General features: G+C 50.2%; 1 protein-coding gene across 4 annotated transcripts in view; it reads right to left on the bottom strand.

The window, feature by feature from the left end:
* Window positions 1–851: 851 nt before the first annotated feature.
* Window positions 852–22,347, bottom strand: part of GGA2 (golgi associated, gamma adaptin ear containing, ARF binding protein 2) — a 38,178-nt gene continuing 16,682 nt past the window's right edge. For 2 of the 4 annotated variants that reach the window (XM_005656770.4, XM_005656769.4), the window contains exons 6-17: window positions 21,558–21,661; window positions 19,609–19,689; window positions 18,931–19,068; window positions 14,457–14,538; window positions 11,236–11,361; window positions 10,056–10,160; window positions 9,717–9,745; window positions 9,200–9,333; window positions 6,927–7,084; window positions 4,295–4,464; window positions 2,495–2,605; window positions 852–1,980 (exon numbers count right to left, since the gene is read on the bottom strand). In XM_005656770.4, the coding sequence (XP_005656827.3) occupies window positions 1,870–1,980; window positions 2,495–2,605; window positions 4,295–4,464; window positions 6,927–7,084; window positions 9,200–9,333; window positions 9,717–9,745; window positions 10,056–10,160; window positions 11,236–11,361; window positions 14,457–14,538; window positions 18,931–19,068; window positions 19,609–19,689; window positions 21,558–21,661 (1,349 nt within the window). In that variant the 3' untranslated portion in view covers window positions 852–1,869. Of the gene's footprint in view, window positions 1,981–2,494; window positions 2,606–4,294; window positions 4,465–6,926; window positions 7,085–9,199; window positions 9,334–9,716; window positions 9,746–10,055; window positions 10,161–11,235; window positions 12,886–13,559; window positions 14,539–14,764; window positions 14,828–18,930; window positions 19,069–19,608; window positions 19,690–21,557; window positions 21,662–22,347 lie in introns of those variants that run through there. The other 2 variants (XM_085017328.1, XM_085017329.1) reach the window with 2 other exon arrangements.

Genomic DNA, 22,347 nt, shown 5'->3' with positions numbered 1-22,347 from the left:
AAAAAAAAAAGCAAAAACAAAAACAGATGGAAAGTTATCTGCTTCAGATTTTGGTGACAGGGTTAGGCACTTTAGAATTACACAGCCTTGTTTACAAAATTTACCTGAATGCGTTATAGAAACCGTGTTCATGAGTTTCTAATTATATTGTTATAGATTTCTGCCTTTGACTAGATTTAGATGTTTAGTCTCCAATTTCTCTATCCTTGATATTTACTACATCTCAGTATTAATTTGAACCTCGCCAAAATTTTAAATATTTGCTTTTATTTCATGAGGTAAACTTCAAACAGTTATGGGTAAGTAATGCCTGTTCATGAAAGCCAGGCGGACAAGCAGATAGTAACTGAAATAGGAGTCGCAGCTAAGTGGTCTGCAGTACTGGAGTCTCTTCACGTATATTAACTCACTTAAATTCTCAAAACAATCCCGTTACCCACTTTAGGGGAGGAAGCTGAGGAGCATAAATTCTTGTCTCCGGTCATATGGCCAGAGGCAGAGCTGTGAAGCTAAAGAATGGAATTACAGGACTTCCCGTCGTGGCGCATTGCTTAACGAATCCAACTAGGAACCATGAGGTTGCGGGTTTGATCCCTGGCCTTGCTCAGTGGGTGAAGGATCCGGGGTTGCCATGAGCTGTGGTGTAGGTCGCAGACGTGGCTCGGATCCCGCGTTGCTGTGGCTCTGGTGTAGGCCAGTGGCTACAGCTCCGATGAGACCCCTAGCCTGGGAACCTCCATATGCCACGGGAGTGGCCCTAGAAAAGGCAAGACAAAAAAAAAAAAAAAGCCTATCATCTCCAAAGGCAACAGGCTTTGTGTCTCCTTCCACCCCAAACTCCACAAAGTGTATGAGTTACACAGGTATTTATTCAAAGACATTCTGTATTTAGTCACCACTTACATCATTGCTAAACTCTCTTTAGATCTTATTGGCGTCACAGTTCTTCATCGTGGATTGTGAAGTCACAGGCCAGGGCCAGCCCATCAAGGTTTATAATGACCGGCGTGGTGTCACAATCAAAGAGCTCTGGGTCAGTGCTCGTGGAGATGCGGATGGAGATGAGGGTCCCGAGGAAGGCTCCAGACAGGCTGCCCAACCCATGGGATTGCTGGGATCTGGGATCTGCTTGCCCCTCTGCCCTGAGGGTCCACCTGCCCTGGGGGAGTCTAAGGCACAGCGGTGAAGCACATGATTGGCCCACCAGGCGTGGTCCTCTGGTCTAACGGCAGCCCCTCGCCTAGGAAACGGTGGCACGCGCATCCCGTTTAGAAGAGCCTCCCGAACACGTGCAAGCAGCATTCTCTCATGGAAATGGAGACAAGGTCTCTCTTGGAAGAGTATCCTAGAAGACACTCTCTGCCCCAAGACCAACCAGGTCCCTTGTAAAGTCCCTGAGAACAGCAGCCTGGGCGCAACCAAGACTTTCAAAGGCTGACAAGGCACAGAGTGGATGAATGAAAAGATAATAATACATGGAAAACGACAACACCTTTGGCTTCAAAAACCTCCAGTCCCGAGGCCGGGAGGGACTTCGGTGTTCACCAACACACAAAACCAGGCTAGGATCGTGGCGGATGGGGATCAGAAATGCTTAGCATTTCCCACCCTGCCCGTGTCCCAAGCCCTGCGTCCCCTCCCGTCCTCAACTCCCCTGCAACACACACACACACACACACACACACACACACACACACACACACACACACACACACAATTATCTGCAGAATAAGTCAGAGGTCGGCATCCAGAGCCTGACGTCAGGATAGAACGCTTGGCACTTGGCACTAATCGCTGTGATTAGTCCTATCTAGACAGCAACAGGAATGCGGGCCTAAGCTTGCATGACAGGGTCTGTCCTGTGAGAACTTAGGCAGCACCCAAGACAGCCAGATCTGGAAAGTCTTTCACTTCTCCTACTTCACTGAAAGGCTGTCCGCCTTGGTTGAAGGTCAGCTTATACCGTAACCGGATGGGCTCCTGGGCAGAGAGAAAAGATGTTAAATTAGTGGGGACTGACACAGACGCCAGCCCAGAGGAAAAGCCTTTACCCCACCCAGTAGGCACCAAGCAAAAACACACGTAACTCCACCCAAGCAAGGGCTTCAAACCACTGAAAGACAGGAATCCCCTGGCCTAGATCCTTGGGCGACAAACAGAAGGGAGGTCACCCTGGGCGGCCTCCCACATTTTTTGCAGTCATAAGGGTGAGACCAGCTGAGGAAGACAGACTGGCCTCACCCTTTCAGAGGATGCTATGGTAGGAGGGGGAGCGTGTAGCACTCCCGCGGTCCCCAGCTACGACCATCCGGTCACACATCTTTCGGTGGGCCCCAAAGGAAAACAGACTCTAGCAAGGGATCTTCCTCCACCATCCCAGCCAAAGCAGAGCCTCGAGAGCAAGACCTCCACAGACCTCCCTCCACCTACCAAACGGCCTCCCTAGACTTCGGGGGGGCCCCATTTTCCCGTTACCATAGATACCAGAACCTACTTTGTGTGGATTGTCCAGCAGCAGCATCTGGGAGATCACAGCTGGAGGCATCAGAGGACTGAAAGCAGGAAGCTTGGAGCTGGATGCTGGCTGCAGTTTCACTCTCATTGACTATCAGGGGAAGAAATCCACAGTGTAACTCACTCCTAAAGACTACACTTCAGTGAGGGAGAGCAGATGAACAGGAGAGCCTGGTGTCCCCCCCAGCAACTGAAGAAAGGATGCAAAAGACCCTTCCCTCCGTACACAGGATCTGAAGCTGTGTGGTCAACGGCTGGCCTCTGAGAGGCAGCATGTAGAGTGAGGGCACATTTTGGTTTGAATTCTAACTCTGCCTCTTACTAGCTGTGCTTTTGGGCAAAACACATAACCTTTTATTTGTTTGTTTGTTTTGGTCGTTTTAAGGCGGAATCCATGGCATATGGAGGTTCCCAGGCTACGGGGTTGAAGTAGAGCTGCGCTGCCAGACCACAGCACAGCCACAGCCATGCCAGATCCGAGCTTCATCTGCGACCTACACCACAGCTCATGGCAACACCAGATCCTTAACCCACTGAGTGAGGTCAGGGATGGAACCTGCATCCTCATAGATACTTACTGGTCAGGTTGTTACCGCTGAGCCACAACGGGAACGCCCCTTGCTGAACCTTGGACTGATCATTTATAAGATAGAGATATGAACAGTACATGCTCCATAGAATGTCCATGGGTGTCAGAAAACACCTAGTTGATTTTCACCTGCCTTGAGTCCTTCCTTTCAGGACATGCCTGTGCCCATTTCTTGTTATTTGGGAACAGGCTGTTAATCTGTGGGGACCTGCTTCCCTTGAAAAAGGGACATAATATCCAACTTGGCCAGAGTACCTCTAATCCCTTAACACAAGTTTCTGGTCCAAGGTATGAAGTAACACCAGCAAGGCCAATCCCAGCCCTTGCTTGGGTAATCAACATGCATGCCCGAGTTCCTGCTGTGGCTCAGTGGAAAAGAATCTGACCAGTACCCATGATGAGGCAGGTTCGGTCCCCAGCTTCGCTCAGTGGGTTAAGGATCTGGCGTTGCCGTGAGCTGTAGTGTAGGTCGCAGACACAGCTCAGATCCCCACGTGGCTGTGGCTCTGGCGTAGGCCAGCAGCTACAGCTCTGATTCAACCCCTAGTCTGGGAATCTCCATATGCTGTGGGTGCAGCCCTAAAAAAAAAAAAAAAAAATAGCAAAAACAAAACAAAACAAAACAAAAAACCCACAAAACTTGCATGCCTCGCGCCAGGGGAGTTTCTTCCAGAGATACAAAGGGGCAAGGGACCATGTAACTCAGAGCTGCTGCTAGCCACTTTCCTGCTTTGAGGAGAGACACTGTGAGTGAACAGGCTCCAAAGAGGAAAAGCCAAGTCAAGAAATGGAAAACTGGAGTTCCCGTTGTGGCAAAACAGGTTAAGAACCTGGCATTGCTGCAGCTATGGCGCAGATTGCAGCACAGCTCGAATTCAATCCCTGGCCCAGGAACTTCCATATGCTTCGAGTATGGCCAAAAAAAAAAAAAAAATAGAGAGAGATGGGAAAGTGACAAAGTCTTTAAGGAACTGGTAAAGAACCTACCTGAATTCAGCCATATCTGAAGTCAGACATTCAGGAATCCCCAGTTCAATGAGCCAACAAAATTCCCATTTTTATCCTATGCTATTCTGGGTGAAAATTCTGACACTTACGCTTCATACACAATGTCCCAGCAAAAGACTTTGGTGCCCCAAAACGACAGCCTTTATCGAAACGTTCCAAGGAGCTGGCCAGCAGCCGACTCACCTTGGGCACGGCCACTTGAAACATGATGTCCCAGACGGGCTGGGTGGCGGTGCTCATCATGGTCAGCAGGAGAACCTGCACCTCTGGGTGGCCAGGGGCCCCGGTCTGGGAAAAGTGGAGCAGAATTCTGAATCCATTCCGGTCATACACGATAACAGGAGGCAGGCTGCCTGGTAGAGGACGCAACCGAAGAATTAGCTCCCCTGACAGCCATGCTTAAGACAGACGTGCTCATGGAGTTCCCGTCATGGCGCAGTGGTTAACAAATCCAACTAGGAACCATGAGGTTGCAGGTTCGATTCCTGGCCTTGCCCAGTGGGTTGAGGACCCGTCGTTGCCGTGAGCTGTGGTGTAGGTTGCAGAGCGGCTCGGATCCCTCATTGCTGTGGCTGTGGTGTAGACCCGCAGCTACAGCTCCGATTCAACCCCTAACCTGGGAACCTCCATATGCCAAGAGAGTGGCCCCAGAAAAGGCAAAAAGACAAAAAAAAAAAAAAAAAAAAAAAAAAGAGACAGACGTGCTCCTATCATGGCAGCTCTTGAACGTAACCCTTCCTTTCCTCTAGCTGGACTCCTGTGACACTCCAAACTGATCTCTCCCCACCACACAACCCTCCTAAGCACATGAGCAGTCTAAAGAAACATTCTTTTTTGAGCACGAAATGATGGTGGTTAAAATAATGGAGGAATACAAGAGAAAATACAGGATATCATAAAGAATGAAATAAAAAGTACTGCAATTCCTGTCGTGGCTCAGTGGTTAACGAATCCGACTAGGACCTATGAGGTTGTGGGTTCGATCCCTGGCCTGGCTCAGTGGGTTAAGGATCCGGCATTGCCGTGAGCCGTGGTGTAGGTCGCAGACTCCGCTTGGATCTGGCATTGCTGTGGCTGTGGCGGAGGCCGGCAGCTACAGCTCCGATTAGACCCCTAGCCTGGGAACCTCCATATGCCGCGGCTGCGGCCCCTAGAAAAGACAAAAAGACGAAAGAAAGAAAGAAAGAAAGGAAGAAAGGAAGAAAGGAAGAAAGGAAGAAAGGAAGAAAGGAAGAAAGGAAGAAAGGAAGAAAGGAAGAAAGAAAGAAAGAAAGAAAGAAAGAAAGAAAGAAAGAAAGAAAGAGAAAGAAAGAAAAAGCATCCTTAACCCTACTCAAAAAGAGACATTGCTAACATCTGAGTCTATATCCGTCTGGTCTCTTTTGTATGACAACATACACATACACACCTCTTGTATTTAATCTTAAAAAACTGTAAAGACATTTTAGAAATACTAAAGGGACTGTTCTAATTGAGCTAAGAAATGATTCTCAAGTTAATTTTGGGAAAAAAGATACATAAGACTAACCATTAAAAAGGGAGGAGAGGGAGTTCCCATTGTGGCTCCGCAGAAACAAACCCGACTAGCATCCATGAGGATGCGGGTTCCATCCCTGGCCTCGCTCGGTGGGTTAAAGGATCTGGTGTTGCCTTGAGCTGTGGGGTAGGTCACAGATGCGGCCAGGATCCAGCACTGCTGTGGCCATGGCATAGGCTGGCAGCTATAACTCTGATTCGACCCCTAGCCCGGGAACTTTCATATGCCACAGGGGCAGCCTAAAAAGAAAAAAAAAAAAAAAGAAAGAAAGAAAGGAGGTGGGGGATAGTAGGGTTATTTGAATTAACAAACACTCAGATATGTACAAAACTATAATTCAAGCAAAGCAGGATAAAACACAGCATTCAAAACAGACCCAAATATGAGAATTTTGAAGTATATGCTGTTACACATGTTAGGAGTATATATTTCAAAATCATTGGCTAAGTCAATAAATGGCACTGGCTAAGCATGTGGAATTTTTTACTTTTTAGGGCCACACCCGTGCCATATGGAGGTTCCCAGGGTAGGGGTCAAATTGGAGCTGCAGGTGCTGGCCCGCACCACAGCTCACGGCAACATCAGATCCTGAACCCACTGAGCGAGGCCAGGGATCAAACCCGCAATCTCATGGTTCCTAGTCAGATTTGCTTCCATTGTGCCGTAACGGGAACTCCAGGAACAAATTTTTAATGGAGATCCTTATCTCATGCCAAGCATCACTTATCAAAATGCATGTTATAAAAAGAGAGCTGAACAATGAAACGGTCAAAGACGAAAAGAACTGAAAACACTCATGAGGTATGGGGGTGAGGTTACGGGAGGAAAAGACAACTTTTCTAAAAGGGAACCTGGTAACCAAGATCCCAAATTGTAAATGTCTACACCCAGCATTTCCACTTTTAAGTATATATCTTAAGGAAGTAATCAGAAAAGTTTTAAAAAATGGCTCTTTCTAGAGTTCCTGTTGTGGCTCAGAGGAAACGAACCCGACTCGTATCCATGAGGACACAGGTTCAATCCCTGGTCTCAATCACTGGGTTAAGGAACCAGCGTTGCCGTGAGTTGTGGTGTAGGTCCCAGACGCAGCTTGGATCCCGAGTTGCTGTGGCTGTGGCGGAGGCCGGCAGCTGCAGCTCTGATTCAACCCCTAACCTGGGAACTTCCATATGCTACAGGGGTATGTGACCTTCAAAAGAAGAAAAAAAGAAAAAAGAAAAAGCTGGGCATCTAATAGAAAATGGGGCGGCGTAGGGGTGAGTTTAAAACTGTACTCACTTGGCTTAACAGACTCCAAAGGGACAAACACGTGAGCCAGAGGTGTATTCTGGGACGATGGGGAAGAAGCCAACGGACCAGCCTCCCAGGACCAACCTGGAGAGGACTTAGTCCCTGGTGGCACTTCCTTGGGGATACTTTTTTGTGGAATATAATTCCTGCAAAGAAATCATAAAGATCAAGACTGGCAAAAATTGTAGAGAATTCCAGGAATCTGTGATCAGGCTTTCCGAAGAACGGGGGTTGGGGGGCAACTAAATACATATGCAGGTGTCTATGTGTGTATGTATACACTTTAGGGGTATATGACTTGAGGCAAGTCATATAACCCATGCCTCAGTTTCCTCATTGGTACAATGAGAATAACTTAGTATCTACCCTCTTTGGGTTGCTCTAAGAATTAAATGAGAACGTGCAGGAGAAGCACTGAGCGGAATGTGTGCACAACAATAAGGGACCTGATATATAAGGCTTTCTTCTTTATAAATTTCAGTTGCATAATATGCACAATTTTAATATGATGCTAATTTTTAAAGAAAAATTGAAATGTAATACAGAATACTAAATAGTAAAGATAAAAGCCATACAAAATGGGATAAAGTACAGAATAAATTTCCTATTTGTCTCAGCATGTTTTCCATTCCACTTCTCCAGAGGGAGTCACTTCATCTGTTTCTTAAGATCCATGATATAATAATCCGTGTGAATATAATTGTGTTTAAATATATGCATTTTATTTTGTAAAACAAAAAACAATAAGGGACCGGATAAACTAATGAATGTTGTGGTTGTCAGGCCATCTCTGACAAGCAGCTCAGTTTCCTGTATGTGACCGCCAGGGTGATGGAAGCAGGGAAGATGACAGCAAAAAATCACCCTGACCATTTCATTCATACTTCATGATTTTGGCCGTGTGGAATACAAATCAAATACATTTTTGGAAAACTGAAGTCCAGACAGAAGCCATCCACCCAAATGAGACTAATGACTGGCCCCATGTCAAGCAGTTAGAAAGAGTAAAAGTCAGAAGAAGAAAATCCCCTATGAGTACACGCTAGAAGGACTTCCCTGCTCACAGCCATTTCCACCCGAGCCCTATGGTCTCCACCAGGGACACAGGCTGCCAGGCCGAGTGAGGGAAGCCAAAATGCTCCAGCCTTGCCAGAGGCAAAGGGACAAGATACATAAAAATGGAGAGTTCCCACTGTGCCTCAGCAGTAATGAACCTGACTAGTATCCATGAGGATGTGGGTTCGATCCCTGGCCTTGCTCAGTGGGTTAAGGATCCGGCGTCACCGTGAGCTGTGGTGTAGGTCACAGATGTGGCTCAGATCCTGCGTTGCTGTGGCTGTGGCGTAGACGGCGGCTACAGCTCCAATTCGACCCCTAGCCTGGGAACCTCCACATGCCGTGGGTGTGGCCCTAGAAAAGGCAAAAAGACAAAAAAAAAAAAAAAAAAAAAGTATACGAATTATTGTACAACTATTAGAATGAGGCAAATTTATATAAAGTGATATGAAAATGTATCAAAGACACGTGACAATAAAAAACCCACACTGGAGTAGCGTTTATAAATTATAATCTCATTTGCATAAAAATAAGCCACAGTAACACATTACCGCATGTGTAGAAAAAAAGCAAAGAAGGAGAGTTCCCATCGTGGCGCAGTGGGAATGAATCCGACTAGGAACCATGAGGTTGCGAGTTTGATCCCTGGCCTTGCTCAGTGGGTTAAGGATCTGGTTTTGCCAGGAGCTGTGGTGTAGGTCGCAGATGTGGCTGTGGTGTAGGCCAGCAGCTGTAGCTCCAATTCGACCCCTAGCCTGGGAACCTCCATGTGCTGCCGGTGCGCCCTTAAATAGATAAAAAAAAGAAAGAAAAAAAAGCAAAGAAGGAACATTCAACCTTGTCTTTAGTGAGTGATATCTGGGACTTTCTATAGTGTCTATTTCTCTAGTGATCAAATGCTGCTTAACTTCGAATTACACTGCAGTCGGGAAAACAAAAAACCAACCCCAAAAACCGAAAACATCATCGCCATCTACTGCTGTTACTCCGCATGCCCCTCTGCGGAGGTCCTGGCCAAAGCGTCCATTCTCTGGACTCTGGATCGGGAGGCAGAGGAGAGGCACCTATTGAACTTGAGGAGGAAGGAAGCAACCCCTTCCGGGAGAGCAGCGGGCCTGGGCCCTCCCGCCTGGGCTCTCCTGCAGGGAGCACCAGCTGCACCGATAAACCATGCTTCCTCCTCCTCGCCCGCCCGAGGGACTCACAGAGGGCCCGGAGACGGCTGTGGGGAGAGGAGATCCAGCAGGTTCCTTTCTGCAGAAGGGCTCCGAACAGCACCACCTAGCGGTGTGCTGGCGATGGGGGTCTTCTCTTCCTGACAGCAGTGCTGCCCGGCAGCCTGTGAAATCAGCAATAGGTCAAGGAAGGCCTATGAATGATGTGAGCCATGGTGACACCATAGTGGAACGATCCTGACCCCAAAGCCACGGCAGCCCAGGCTCACCACATCCCCTGGGGCAGGAGGAGAAAGGGCAAGAGAACAGGGCTCCTGAGCAGACCTTTAGGAAGCAGGAGCCTGGATACAACCGAGGGGGCCGGGGCGGCAAAGAGCAAAAAGATGTCTCCTTCCACGGGTTCTAGCCACACAGCACAAGGGAGGGAGAGGCCGGCCCCCCGCGTCCGCACTGGAGTACCCCTGCTTCCCCCTGGTAGCGCTGCCCTCCCAAGGTAGGGATGAGGGGCGTCCCCTCTCCTCTCCCGCCCCCAGAAGAGCTTCCTTACCTTGTTGGTTACTGGGGCATCACTGATTCCTGTGAAGGAAGGGACAGAGTGAGATGCTCACCACTAACTCCTCCTGATACGCTGATACCCAGGAAAACGATCCCTTGCCCCCCTTTCAAGAATGTTGAGAAACTCTGGACAAAAAAACAAATCACCCAGGGTCATTCAACGCATCCATGGCATATGTGAGCCTAAGTGCAAGGAGGACGCCTCTGAACTTCCTGCTCTGCCCAATTCCTTCTACCAACAGGCATCCTCTCCCTGGGGGGGAATCAGCTGCTCTCCCCCCCAAGAGTCAGGACCACTCAGTGCCTGCTCCCCCCAAAACAGCCCCCTCACCTAAGGCTGCCAGGTCCTGGTGCAGTAAAGACGGTGTGGCGACCCCAGCCTGGGCAGACCCACTGTCCCCCTCCAGGTCAATCAGGGGACAGTTCTTCGTGCAGCCTGTTGGATTCGGAAAGACGAGAGATCAGACAATTAGCAAAATGAGGCAGTCAGAAAAAGAGCAAAGTCTCCATTTACAGGCTATCAGCTTTCCTCAGGCCTCCTCCCAAGCAAAAAATGTCACCCCGCCCCACCCTCAGCACACCCCAGAAGCACCTTCCCCTCAGCTGATTGGCCTTACAAGACTGGAGTGGCATCTGAAATACAAAGTAGCCAGAGGAACTGCCTCCCCCACTCCCCCCCACCCCAGCAATCACAGGATCTGGGGCCAGTCCATTCAGCCTGGACAGTGGCAGAGCTGACTGCTCCAGCTCAGAGGCTTTTTGAGGTTCTGACCACAGCTCATATCGGAATCACCTCAAGTGCTTGATAAAAATGCAATTAGTGGGAGTTCCCGTCGCGGCTCAGTGATTAACGAATTCAACTAGGAACCAAGAGGTTGTGGGTTCGATTCCTGGCCTAGATCGGTGAGTTAAGGATGCAGCATTGCCGTGAGCTGTGGTGTGGGTCGCAGACTCGGCTTGGATCCCGAGTTGCTGTGGCTGTGGTGTAGGCCGGCGGCTACAGCTCCGATTCGACCCCTAGCCTGGGAACCTCCATGTGCTGCGGGAGTGGCCCTAGAAAAGGCAAAAAGACAAAAAGACAATGAGTCTTGATTCAGAAGATCTAAGAATTCAGCTCCAATTAATCTGAATTCAGAAGGTCCAAGAGTCTGCACTTTAACCAATAATCCAGGTGATTCTGATTTAGCCAGCCTGGCCCTAGGAACCACTGGCGATCATTTTCTCTCGTGTCTACCTCCCGTAAGGAAGCACTCCTGAGAGGAGGAATCCAAACGTGGGCACAGCATAGCCGCCTGCTTCTGTTCACAGCCAAAGCTGGGGTGCAGCCTGGCAGTCAGTGCATGCTGGCGCACGGGGCAGAGGCTGGCTACATTAAAACCACAGGAAACAGAGAAAAGGGCACGTTCTCTCTCTTCTACACCATAAGCCAGAAGGTTCTGAAGATCCACTGCTTTCCTGGGATCTGCAGGCAGCCCCAGGGCAGGGGGTGGGGCGGGGCTCTCTGCACGCACCTCTGGAGACAGGTGTGTCTTCCACAGAGCTGACCGCGGTGCTCCCAAAGGTGACACGGCCCTCTACCACCTGTTTGTACAGCAGGACTCCCTGGGTGAGGAGGTCATTTGCCTGGAGAATCTCCGCTACAGAATGAGAAGAAAAAACAGAACCCCCTGGTGTAGCCCCCCATCTCCGTCTCTTGAAAGTCATTCTACAAAGCAGCTCTACCAGGTTCAGATCATCCATGCCTTGGATCATGACATCTGGCCCTCAGCAGACCCAGTCACTCCATCCCTGGACTCCAACACTTTCTTCTCGGGATGTAGGGGGAACCAAACTTCCACACTTTCTTTTCTTTTTTTTTGTCTTTCTGTCTTTTCAGGGCCACACCCGCAGCATATGGAGGTTTCCAGGCGAGGGGTCTAATCGGAGCTGTAGCCACCAGCCGACGTCACAGCCACAGCAGCGCCAGATCCGAGCCGCGTCTGCGACCTACACCACAGCTCACGGCAACACCGGATCCTTAACCCACTGAGCGAGGCCAGGGATAGAACCCACGTCCTCATGGATGCCAGTCAGGTTTGTTAATCGATGAGCCACGACGGGAACTCTAAAACTTCCTCACTCTCTTTGCCTGTACTGTCAGTTATATGATGGCCAACATTTGAACTATGGCTCTGTCAATTGAGAAACTAAAACCATTTAATTTACAATTAAAACTTAGGAGTTCCCAGGTGGCTCAGAGGGCTAAAGACCCAGCGTTGTCACTGCTGTGGCTTGGGTCACTGCTGTCCACTACAGGTTTGATCCCTGGCTTAGAAACTTCCACATGCTGTGGGCATGGCCAAAAAAATAAATAAACAAACCAAAAACTTAAAGCTATCTTTGTCAATGTGGAGGTAAGTATTAAAAGACATTTTTGGTACTTCATTCAGTTTATTAGAAAGCTTTACGTGTGGAGGGAACGACTTGGTACCCAATCTACTTTTTCATCAGTAAATTTCATAAAATATAAAGTAAAAGTATTCCTTTTTTTTTTTTTTTTTTTTGGCCACATCCTCGGCAAGACGTTCCCAGGCCAGGGATTGAACCTGTGCCACAGCAGCACACTGAGGCACAGCAGGGACACCACCAGATCCCTAACCTGCTGAGCCATGAGAGAACTCCGAGATAAGTGTTCCTGATGAGAATTTGCCATCCAAATCAAAACATCCTGTAGGTATAAAACCTCAGCGGATTTCAAAAATGTCAAGAGTATCTCATGGTCTGGTTCACTTGCAAAAAAAACTCTCTCCCAGGAGAGAGGCTATGTATAACTCTGAGGTCAGTGCTAGAAGAGGCCTCCAAGAGCAACCAGCCATTCATTTTCTGCCAATTTTTAAACCGGATAGATGGTGCAAACTAATATAAGGTTGAATTCACCTGGCAAAATGTTTTATTTGGCATGAGCTTAAAAACTTAAATTTCAGGAGTTCCCATCGTGGCGCACTGGTTAACGAATCCGTCTAGGAACCATGAGGTTGCGGGTTCGATCCGTGGCCTCGTTCAGTGGGTTAAGGATCCGGCGTTACCGTGAGCTGTGGTATAGGTTACAGATGCGGCTCGGATCCCGTGTTGCTCTGGCTCCAGCGTAGGCCAGCGGCTAGAGCTCCAATTAGACCCCTAGCCTGGGAACCTCCATATGCTGTGGGAATCGGCCCTGGAAAAGGCAAAAAGATAAAAACAAAAACAAAAAAAACAAAACTTAAATTTCATTACCTTTGACCTCATTGCAACCAGAGAAAATAATAGGTATAGACAATAATTGCGTCACACACACAAAAAGGAAACCAGATATTGCTGAGCCTCTTAACACCACCTATGAAGTGTTTTTGCTCCCCTACACCCCCTGTCCCCCGCCATGGAACTGAAATCTGTACAAGCCTCCTGATCCTGTTTGTAAAAAATCAGGAATTTCAGATACATCAGGAACAGAGAAACATTAAATACCATGAGACATGCCATCAGAAAATTAAGACCATTGAAGATGTGACTTGGATCCTGCTCTGCTGTGGACCCCTAGCCTGGGAACCTCCATGTGCCACAGGTGTGGCCCTAAAAAAAAAAAAAAAAAAAAAAGAAAATTGAGAACAAGAGAAACTCTTACAAGAACATGTTTTTCCCAGGGGCGTGGCACAGGGGGCAGGGCATCCATTTAAAGCGACTTAAATATGGAGTTCCCACTGTGGCAGGGCAGAAACGAATCCGACTAGGAAACATGAGGTTGCGGTTCCATCCCTGGCCTCGCCCAGTGGGTGAAGGATCTGGCGTTGCCGTGAGCTGTGGTGTAGGTCACAGACACAGCTCGGATCCTGCATTGCTGTGGCTCTGGCATAGGACAGCAGCTGTAGCTCTGATTCGACCCCTAGCCTAGGAACCTCCATATGCCTATGCCCCAGGTGCGGCCCTAAAATGCAAAAAAAAAAAAAAAGAAAGAGAGAAAGACTTAAATATCAACCAACTACAAAGCATGTTTGTTTTTTTTTTCTTCTTTTTGGTTCTGATTTAGAACAAACTTAAGAAAGGGGAGGGGTAGGATCAGCAAGAGATAATTAAAGAGAGAAATGCCCAGGAAAATCTCAACACTGACCAATTACTTTGAAATGTTTGGAATTTGCTTAAAGATAGAACTGCGGTATGAGGGGGAGTACAGAGGGAGCCCACAGTACAGATAAGACAAGATCAAAAGACTGGCCCGGCGTTGGTAATTATTAACAAAAGGTGAAGAGTACCTGGGAACAGAGTAAATCCCTGTTATGTGTTTTCCGATTCCCCCTAAGTTTTAAATGTTTCAACACCTGTGCAGGTAGGTACTACGGGTCTCCACCCTCTCTCTCACTGGCATCAGCTCTCGCAGGCTCCCCACGCAGGCCCTGGAGGCAGCCGAGGGTGCCCCTCTCAGCTGATTCTCGGCCCCCTGCCTTACTCCAGGCCCTCCGTGCTATCTGCTCCTTCTTCTATCCCCCTCGTGCCCAGTCTACACGCTAAGTTTCCACCCCTTCCTATGTTTTCAGACCTGCGGCAGATTTCTTGCTCATGTCTAGATTCTTCCAGAAATCAGAAGAATCAGCTCAGGCCACGCCTTCCCAAGCCCAACCACCATAAAGCCCAGAGGCCCCTGTCTTGCACAGACAGCAGGAGGCCCCGTGTCTGTCTGGCACTCTGGGGTGCTGTCTACACCAGAGACTAAGACAGTTACCGAGTGCGTCGTCATCGTCGGTGGTGTCACTTGCCAGCCGGAACAGGGTGGGCCGAAGCTTTTCACACCTCTCATACACGACCTAGAAAACAGAGCTTGTGGGAGTTCCCGTCATGGCTAAGTGGTTTACCAACCTGACTAGCATTCATGAGGACGAGAGAGTTCGATCCCCAGCCTCGTTCAGTGGGTTAAGGATCCAGCGTTGCCATGAGCTCCGGTGTAGGTCGAAGACATGGCTTGGATCTTGCGTTGCTGTGGCTGTGGCTGCAGCATAGGCCGGCAGCTGTAGCTCCGATTCGACCCCTAACCTGGGAACCTCCACATGTCTCGAATGCAGCCCTAAAAAAGAAAAAAACCAAAAAAAAAAAAAAACAAAAACAAAACAAAACAGAGATTGTTCACCACACACACCCAGGCCCCGCAGCAGGGCCAGACTGCCTCCAACAAGTAGGCAGCAGAGTCTGGATGTGCAGGAGTTCTCCTTGTCCTGTCCCAAATTTATGACTGCAGGTGTCAAGAAAGAGGGCAGTTACAGTTTCAGAGGTATGTGCTACAAGCATGATTTTTTTTTTTTTTTTTTTTTTTGCTGCGCCCATAGCGTATGAATTTCCCAGGCCAGGACTGTATCCAAGCCACAGTTGTGACCTCTACCACGGCTGTGGCAATGCCAGATCCTTAACCTGCTAGACCACAGCAGGAACTCCCTAAATTATGATTTTTAAAAAACAGTTTAAAGGAGTTCCCTGTGGCTCAGCAGGTTAAGGACCTGGTGATGTCACTGCTGTGGCTCTCAGGTTGCAGCCCTGGCCTGGGAATTTTCACATGCCATGCGTGCGGCCAAAAAAAATTTTTTTTTATTTATTTATTTTTTATTTTGCTTTTTAGGGTCACGCCCGCAGCATATGGAGGTTCCCAGACCAGGGGTCTAATTGGAGCTCCAAGTGCCGGCCTACACCACAGCCACAGCAACGTGGGATCTGAGCCACATCTGCAACCTACACCCCAGCTCACAGCAATGCCGGATCCTTCACCCACTGAGCGAGGCCAGGGATCAAACCCGCAACCTCATGGTTCCTAGTCGGATTTGTTTCACTGCGCCACAGCGGGAAGTCCCCCCGCAAAAAAAATTTAAAATAAATTTAAGACAGTTTAAAAGGTGACAAAAGACCTTAGTTCAGAAAATAATCCAGCGTCTCTCTCTTCAAGCTCCTTTCTCTCTAAAGCCTGCCACGCCACCAGTGCTCTAACAAAGGGAGGCCCTGCAGCAACCGTCCTGCTGGAGGACTAACAGCTAAACTTCCCACCCAGCTCTTGTCTGGTGCCAGCACTCCCTTTACAGTACTCCCACGATGCCTACACGGGTTCCCCAGAGCTCAACCTCATCCCGCAGGAGTCCCTGGGAAAGCTCACGCTCCGTACAAGTTCACCCTCCACATACTGTTGGGGAAGAGATTCCGCGTCTTGGGCTTCCTGCCTCGCAAGGAAGCTCAATGAAGTGATTTCACACTGCAGGCCTCCCTCAGACGGTAGCCCCCGTCCCCAGGACTGGTGAGATGTCACATCTGACTGGTGAGTCTGGGAGAGGCAGCAGGAAGGAGACGCCTCCTCCTGCTTTGCTCTTGAGAGCTACCTGCTCAGGGAGAGAGAGGCCCACCTTCAGCTCTGCTCTCACTTGCGTGAAGGTGTGAAGAAGGACACCCCTGGCCGGGAGAACGTGGTGCACAAGCACCACCAAGGTGGCCAGTGAACCCGCCTGATGCCAGGGTCCAGGATTAGGAAGCCACTTGCCGACACCCATCTACCCACTGTTTCCACAGTCACCTCTACCCACTATAAAGATTGAGTTGTGGCGTTTCCATTGTGGCTTAGTGGGGAACAAACCCGATTAGCATCCAAGAGGATGCGGGTTCGATCCCTGGCCCTGCTCGGTGGGTTGGGGATCCGGCGTTGCCGTGAACTGTGGTGTAGGTCACAGACACGGCTCGAATCCGAGTCACTGTGGCTGTGGTGGAGGTCGGCAGCGGTAGCTCCAATGTGACCCCTAGCCTGGGAATTTCCATATGCCGAAGATGTGGCCCTAAAAAGCAAAACAACAACAACAAAAAAAGATGGAGTTTTGTTTCTTGTCCTACCTCTCCTGCCTCGGAGTTGGTTATCATAGGCAAGGGGGAGCCATGCTGTTGAAGGCCCTACACCCCAACCTTCCTGAGGGGCTCTGGTGCAAGCTCACCTCAGGGATGAGCTTTGCTCTGTCTGCCTGCCCCGAGCCTGGCAACCCTGCTGAGCGCTGTCTGCCGCCTCCAGCCACAGGAGGCCGGCCACCAACCCCAGTCACAGCCGACTGACAGAGGAGGGAGACACGGGAGGCAAAGCAAATAGAGCTTTCTCTCAGGAAGTGGGCAAGGCGCCGGGTCATTTCTGATAACCCTGGGACATGGAAGGACAGAGAAACAAAGGAGCTACGCGAAGGTCACCTTTCCCAGGCAGAGAGGTCTAAGCAACTGAAATGCAGAGAGAGAGAATGAACAGAGCTGTGGAGGGGGCAGAAGCGCGCAACGCCGAGACTGAGCGTGGAACGCAGCGCCTCGGAGATGGTGGTGCTGCTGCTGCCCGTCTACATGCGCTCTCAGCCATGGCGCCAAAAGCAGAAGCACAAAGAAAAAGGGCAACAGGAACTTCAAAATGTTAACCTTTGGCTTCAAAAGACACTGTCGAGACAGTCAAAAGACAACCCAGGGAGTTCCCGTCATGGCGCGGCCAAAGTGAATCCGACTAGGAACCATGAGGTTGCGGGTTCCATCCCTGGCCTTGCTCAGTGGGTAAAGGATCCAGCGTTGCCATGAGCTGTGATATAGGTTGCAAACTCGGCTCGGATCTGGTGTTGCTATGGCTATGGTGTAGGCCAGCAGCTATAGCTCCGATTAGACCCCTAGCCTGGGATCTAAGAGGGTGCAGCCCTGAAAAGCAAAAAAAAAAAAGACAACCCAGGAAACAGGAAAAAACTGTCTGATAAGGGACTGGTATCCAGGATATGCAAAGAACTCTGAAAATGTTCTAGTTAGGGAGTTCCCGTCATGGCTCAGCAGTAACGAATGCGCCGAGGATCCCTGGGCTCCATCCCTGGCCTCACTCAGTGGGTTAAGGATCCAGAGTGGCTGTGAGCTGTGGTGTAGGCCACAGAGGCAGCTCAGATCCTGCGTGGCTGTGGCTGTGGTGTAGGCTGGCAACTGGAGCTCCAATGCGACCCCTAGCCCAGGAACTTCCATATGCCGCAAGTGCGGCCCTAAAAACCAAAAACCAAAACAAAACAAAAGTTCGAGTTAGACAGTAGTGATGGTGGGGTCTCCTCGTGGTGCAGCAGGTTAAGCATCTAGCGATGTCACTGCAGCAGCTCAGGTCGCTGCTGTGGCACAGGCTTAATCCCTGGCCCTGGAACTTCTACATGCCGCTGGTGTGGCCAAAAAAAAAAGGTGATAGTTGCTTTTATGTCAAATTTTCACTATGTATGTTAGGAAAAAAGGAAAGATCTCAAGATGTGTATATATGGACAAATGAGAACCCTCTACCCTGCTGTCAGAAACATGAAATGATGCGATCACTTCGGAAAATAGGTTGTGGCAGCTTCTGAGAAAGCTAACAGCACCCAGACCCTGTGACGCAGCAATCTTGCATGGAGGCGTTTACCCAAGAGAAGGGAAGAGGTATATATACAAAATGCTGCACGTCATTGTTTATCGCAGCTTAATTCACAGTCACCCAGAGCTGGAAACAACCCACATTTCCATCAAGAGATGAATGGCTACACATGTGGTGCACACACACCACAGGTTACCACTCAGCAATACAAAGGAGCAAACTCCTGATACGCAGCACGAATGGAGCTCAAATATTTATGCCAAGGGGGAGACGCCGGACCAAAGAAAAGAAGAGTTAACACTGTGTGATCCCATTTATAGAATAATCTAGGGAGTATAAACTGGCCAGCACAGAAGACAAACCAGCCGCTGCTTGGGGATAGAGAGAAAGGCAGGGACAGAAACAGGGAGGCCTGGAGGGAACGAGGAAGCTCTGGGGGATGAGGCACATGTCTACACTTCGATGGTGTGGTGGCATCTCATTAAACCATCACACACTTTGGACACATGAGGACTTCTAGTGCGTTGGCGACACTCAGTGCTGCTGAACTTATCTTTAAGAAGCGCACCTGGGAGTTCCCGTCATGGCTCAGTGGTTAGCGAATCCGACTGGGAACCATGAGGTTGCAGGTTCGATCCCTGGCCTTGCTCAGTGGGTGAAGGATCTGGTGTTGCCGTGAGCTGTGGTGTAGGTTGCAGACGCGGCTCGGATCTGGCGCTGCTGTGGCTGTGGCGTAGGCTGGCGGCTACAGCTCCGATGGGACCCCTAGCCTGGGAACCTCTACAGGTGCGGCCCTAGAAATGGCAAAAAGACCAAAAAAAAAGAAGAAGAAGCACACCTGCAAGGCCTCCTGGTCGGGCGGGGCCTGGCCTGGCCTGCGGTACCTGCTCAGCATTTCCTGCAGCACCTTCACGTGGCTCCGTACTTCCTCCACGGCACTCACCCTCTTGGACACCTTTTCTGATTTCTCCTGTTCCTTTTGGGAGACAGAGGATGGAGGTGAGGGAGCAGACACCCTGGATAGAGCCTCCACGAGAGCCGGGAAGGGGGCACTGCACGGTAGAGGGCTCAGGGAGGCCCCCCCAAACTCCAAGCGGACACTGTGCTCCCTTGGTGGAGGAAGACAATGCTCAAAGCCTGGAATTCCTGGGACAGACAAGCCCGTCTGGGGATCTGGGATCCACTCCTCTGTTCCACCAGGTACAAAAAGATTCCCAAACCGGGACGCTGTCTACACCATACTGGCCACTGGGACAGAAACTGGTGTCAGTGGAATGCCTTGAGCTCCTGGACAGAGGACATGGGACGCGCACAGCAGCACGGCCACCACCTTGCCGCCCTTCGGGGAGTCCAAGGCTGGGCCCGATTCAGGGCTAGGGGGCCGTCCCTTCTCCCAGCCGATGGTGCACCCACACCCTCGAGCACACCCCCAGATGCCATCCAGTGCTGTCAAATGCTGTGCCCTGCTGTCCCCTGTCAAATGCCGGTTCTGCAGAACCCCCTGGAAAATACCCACCTCCTTGACCAAATTCTTGATCAGCCGGTTTGCAGCCTGAAGATCCTCAGGGTGGTTGCTTTTCAGAAGCCTTGTCAGAAGCTGAAGAGGGAACAAGACTTGGTGAAACCACCTCCCTCTGGGTCAAATGGCCCAAGGTGACAGCCCCAGCAATGGTGGAATGAACACTACAAACAGATCTCACGTTTCATATGCGTTACCTTGACAAACCCTCACAATAACCTAGGTATTGTGACCATCCCCAGAGACCACCAGTTTTCAATGAGGGCATCTGGCAAAGTCCCACGGATATTTTTGGTTGTCACCACGCAGGGGGCAGGGTTAGGGGAGTAGGTGCTACGGGCATCTAGTGGGCGGAGGCCAGGAGTAACCGTAATCCTACAATGCAGAACATCCCCCAGTAAGAAAGGTCACTGGGGAGTTCCCGTCGTGGCTCAGTGGTGAAGGAACTCCACTAATATCCATGAGGACGCAGGTTCGATCCCTGGCCTCACTCAGTGGGTTAAGGAGCCGGTGTTGCCATGAGCTATGGTGTAGGTTGCAGACGCGGCTCGGATCCCACGTTGCTGTGGCTCTGGCGTAGGCCTGGCAGCTACAACTCCGATTCGACCCCTAGCCTGGGAACCTCCATATGCCGCGGGAGTGGCCCAAGAAATAGCTAAAAAGACAAAAAAAAAAAGAAAGAAAGTTCACTGGCCCAACACATCAATAGCGCTGAGGCTGTCTTGGACTGCACACTCGGACGCGACAGACCTTGGCAATCTCGTCCACTGTATTCCCGATGCCAGAATGCCTGGCACACAGGAGTCGCTCCATCTTTGTTGGATGATGTCAGGAAAGATGGAGACACGGAGCCTCAGGGTCTAAGCAGCCGCCTGAGGAGACCCAGGACTTTCTGTCTCAGAAGTCGTGCCACATCCCCTCCCCAACTCCCCACCCTGCCCCCACAGGGGTCAGGCACCCCTACGAGAGGAGCCAGAGGGAAGGGCTGCCCAGAACCTAGCCCAACCCTGCTGGTTCTGCCCACAGCCAGCACCTGGATCTCAGGGAAGGGTACAGCTGAAAGGGATGGCTGAAAAGCACAGGGGACCAAAGGAGACGCGTGCTCCAACTGGATTCTTCCTGGTACCACTCATCTGACTCTGTGAGAGACCAAAGGCTGCAATGATCAGGAGCACTGCCACCTCTCAGTGGCACCCCAGCATTATCCCGGGGTCTTGGTAGGTTCAGACCACTTTGCTTTTTCTTTCTTTCTTTTTTTTTTTTGTCTTTTTAGGGCTGCACCCGCAGCATATGGAAGTTCCTGGGTTACGGGTCGAACTGGAGCTACAGCTGCTGGCCTGCACCACAGCTGCAGCAATGTGGGATCATGGCAATGCTGGATCCTTAACCTATAGAGTGAGGCCAGGGATCGAACCTGCGTCCTCATGGATACTAGTCAGGCTCATTACCGCTGAGCCACGACGGGAACTCCCCACCTTGCTTTTTCCCTTCCCTCTTCTTACTGGTGTCTGAAAAGCAAGGATTCGAGGAGGCAGTCATGGAAGGAAAACGGGTGAGATCAGGTTCACTGACACTAAAAAGATCTGAGCCAACACACGAGCAATTCTTTGCTCCCCGCTATTCTCCCCCATCACCACACACTGTGACCGACCACCCAACCCACATTCCCCACCTGCGTTACCCCTTCGTACCTTCTTCCCCTCAGACACTCAACAGAGAACGTGGAAGATACAAAGAACGGGGCCCTTATGACTCGGCCTTCGCGGGAAGAAAGCATCCAGACCTTACACCCCCTCACTCGTGAGAGCCTGCTCCAGAGAGGACACACAACCCCCCTCCCCACACCCTCCCACACTTTGGTGTGGGGACCAGGGGAGTCCCTAAAAGAAGGGCTCTGGTCAGACTCCAGGTCAGCCACTAAGGGCAGTGAGAAAGAAGCGTCTCACCTTGGACTTTTCTTCGTCAGCATCAAAGATGGAACTCTTGGGCCAGGGAGAAGGTGGGGGCAAGATCTTATCCACTGGTAGTTTAGGGTCTTGCTTTATGATTCCTAAAACATGCAATTCATAAAGTTAACATACTGATGTAGGTTTCCACTGTAAAGTAGATTCAGCAGGATCCACTCTAAAGTCCCTGGATCCCAAGGTCCCTCCTGGAAAACACTGTCAACAACCTTCAAGGGACACACCCAGAATATGATCAAGGCTCTGCATCTTCCCTCGGGAGAATCCACAGAATTGGCACAAAGAGCAGGACGTCAGAGTCACCTAAATCAGGGCAGAAGCAGACCCTAAGGCTAGCAGTCTGTGGGCCTTACGCCATAAAAATACGGATCATTTTCTGCAGGTGCATAACCTCCCAGGGCCAGAAATTACTATAGGATCCCCGATGATTCTAAAAATGTTACAAGAGTGCATGCAACAGGGGAAGAAAATAGTTCATCCTGAACCCAGGTTCCTCCAAAAGGAATGTGGGCTCCCAGCTTCCATCCAGGACACAGTTTGGGGCGCCCACCAACACCAGAGGACTCGGCTCATCCTCCAAGGGCTTTACAAAAAGAGAGCGGGAAAAGCCGGATGTCCCACTGAGATCCTCTCCCCAGAAGGGACGCCTCACACTGCTGGGGAAAGGACCCACAAAATGGTTATCCTCAGAGCAGTGGTGAAATCCTACTACCGCTAGAAAAAAAGAACAGGCAAGAAAAGCCTCCGTCCCTGGGGGAAGGGGCAGGGACAT

Source organism: Sus scrofa, chromosome 3, assembly GCF_054392235.1.
Source record: "Sus scrofa isolate SSC_HxYL_T2T_F1_AM1 chromosome 3, Sscrofa_HxYL_maternal_Yorkshire_Landrace_v2.0, whole genome shotgun sequence".
NCBI classification, from domain to species: Eukaryota; Metazoa; Chordata; class Mammalia; order Artiodactyla; family Suidae; genus Sus; species Sus scrofa.
This window is presented reverse-complemented; position numbering and strand designations above follow the sequence as displayed.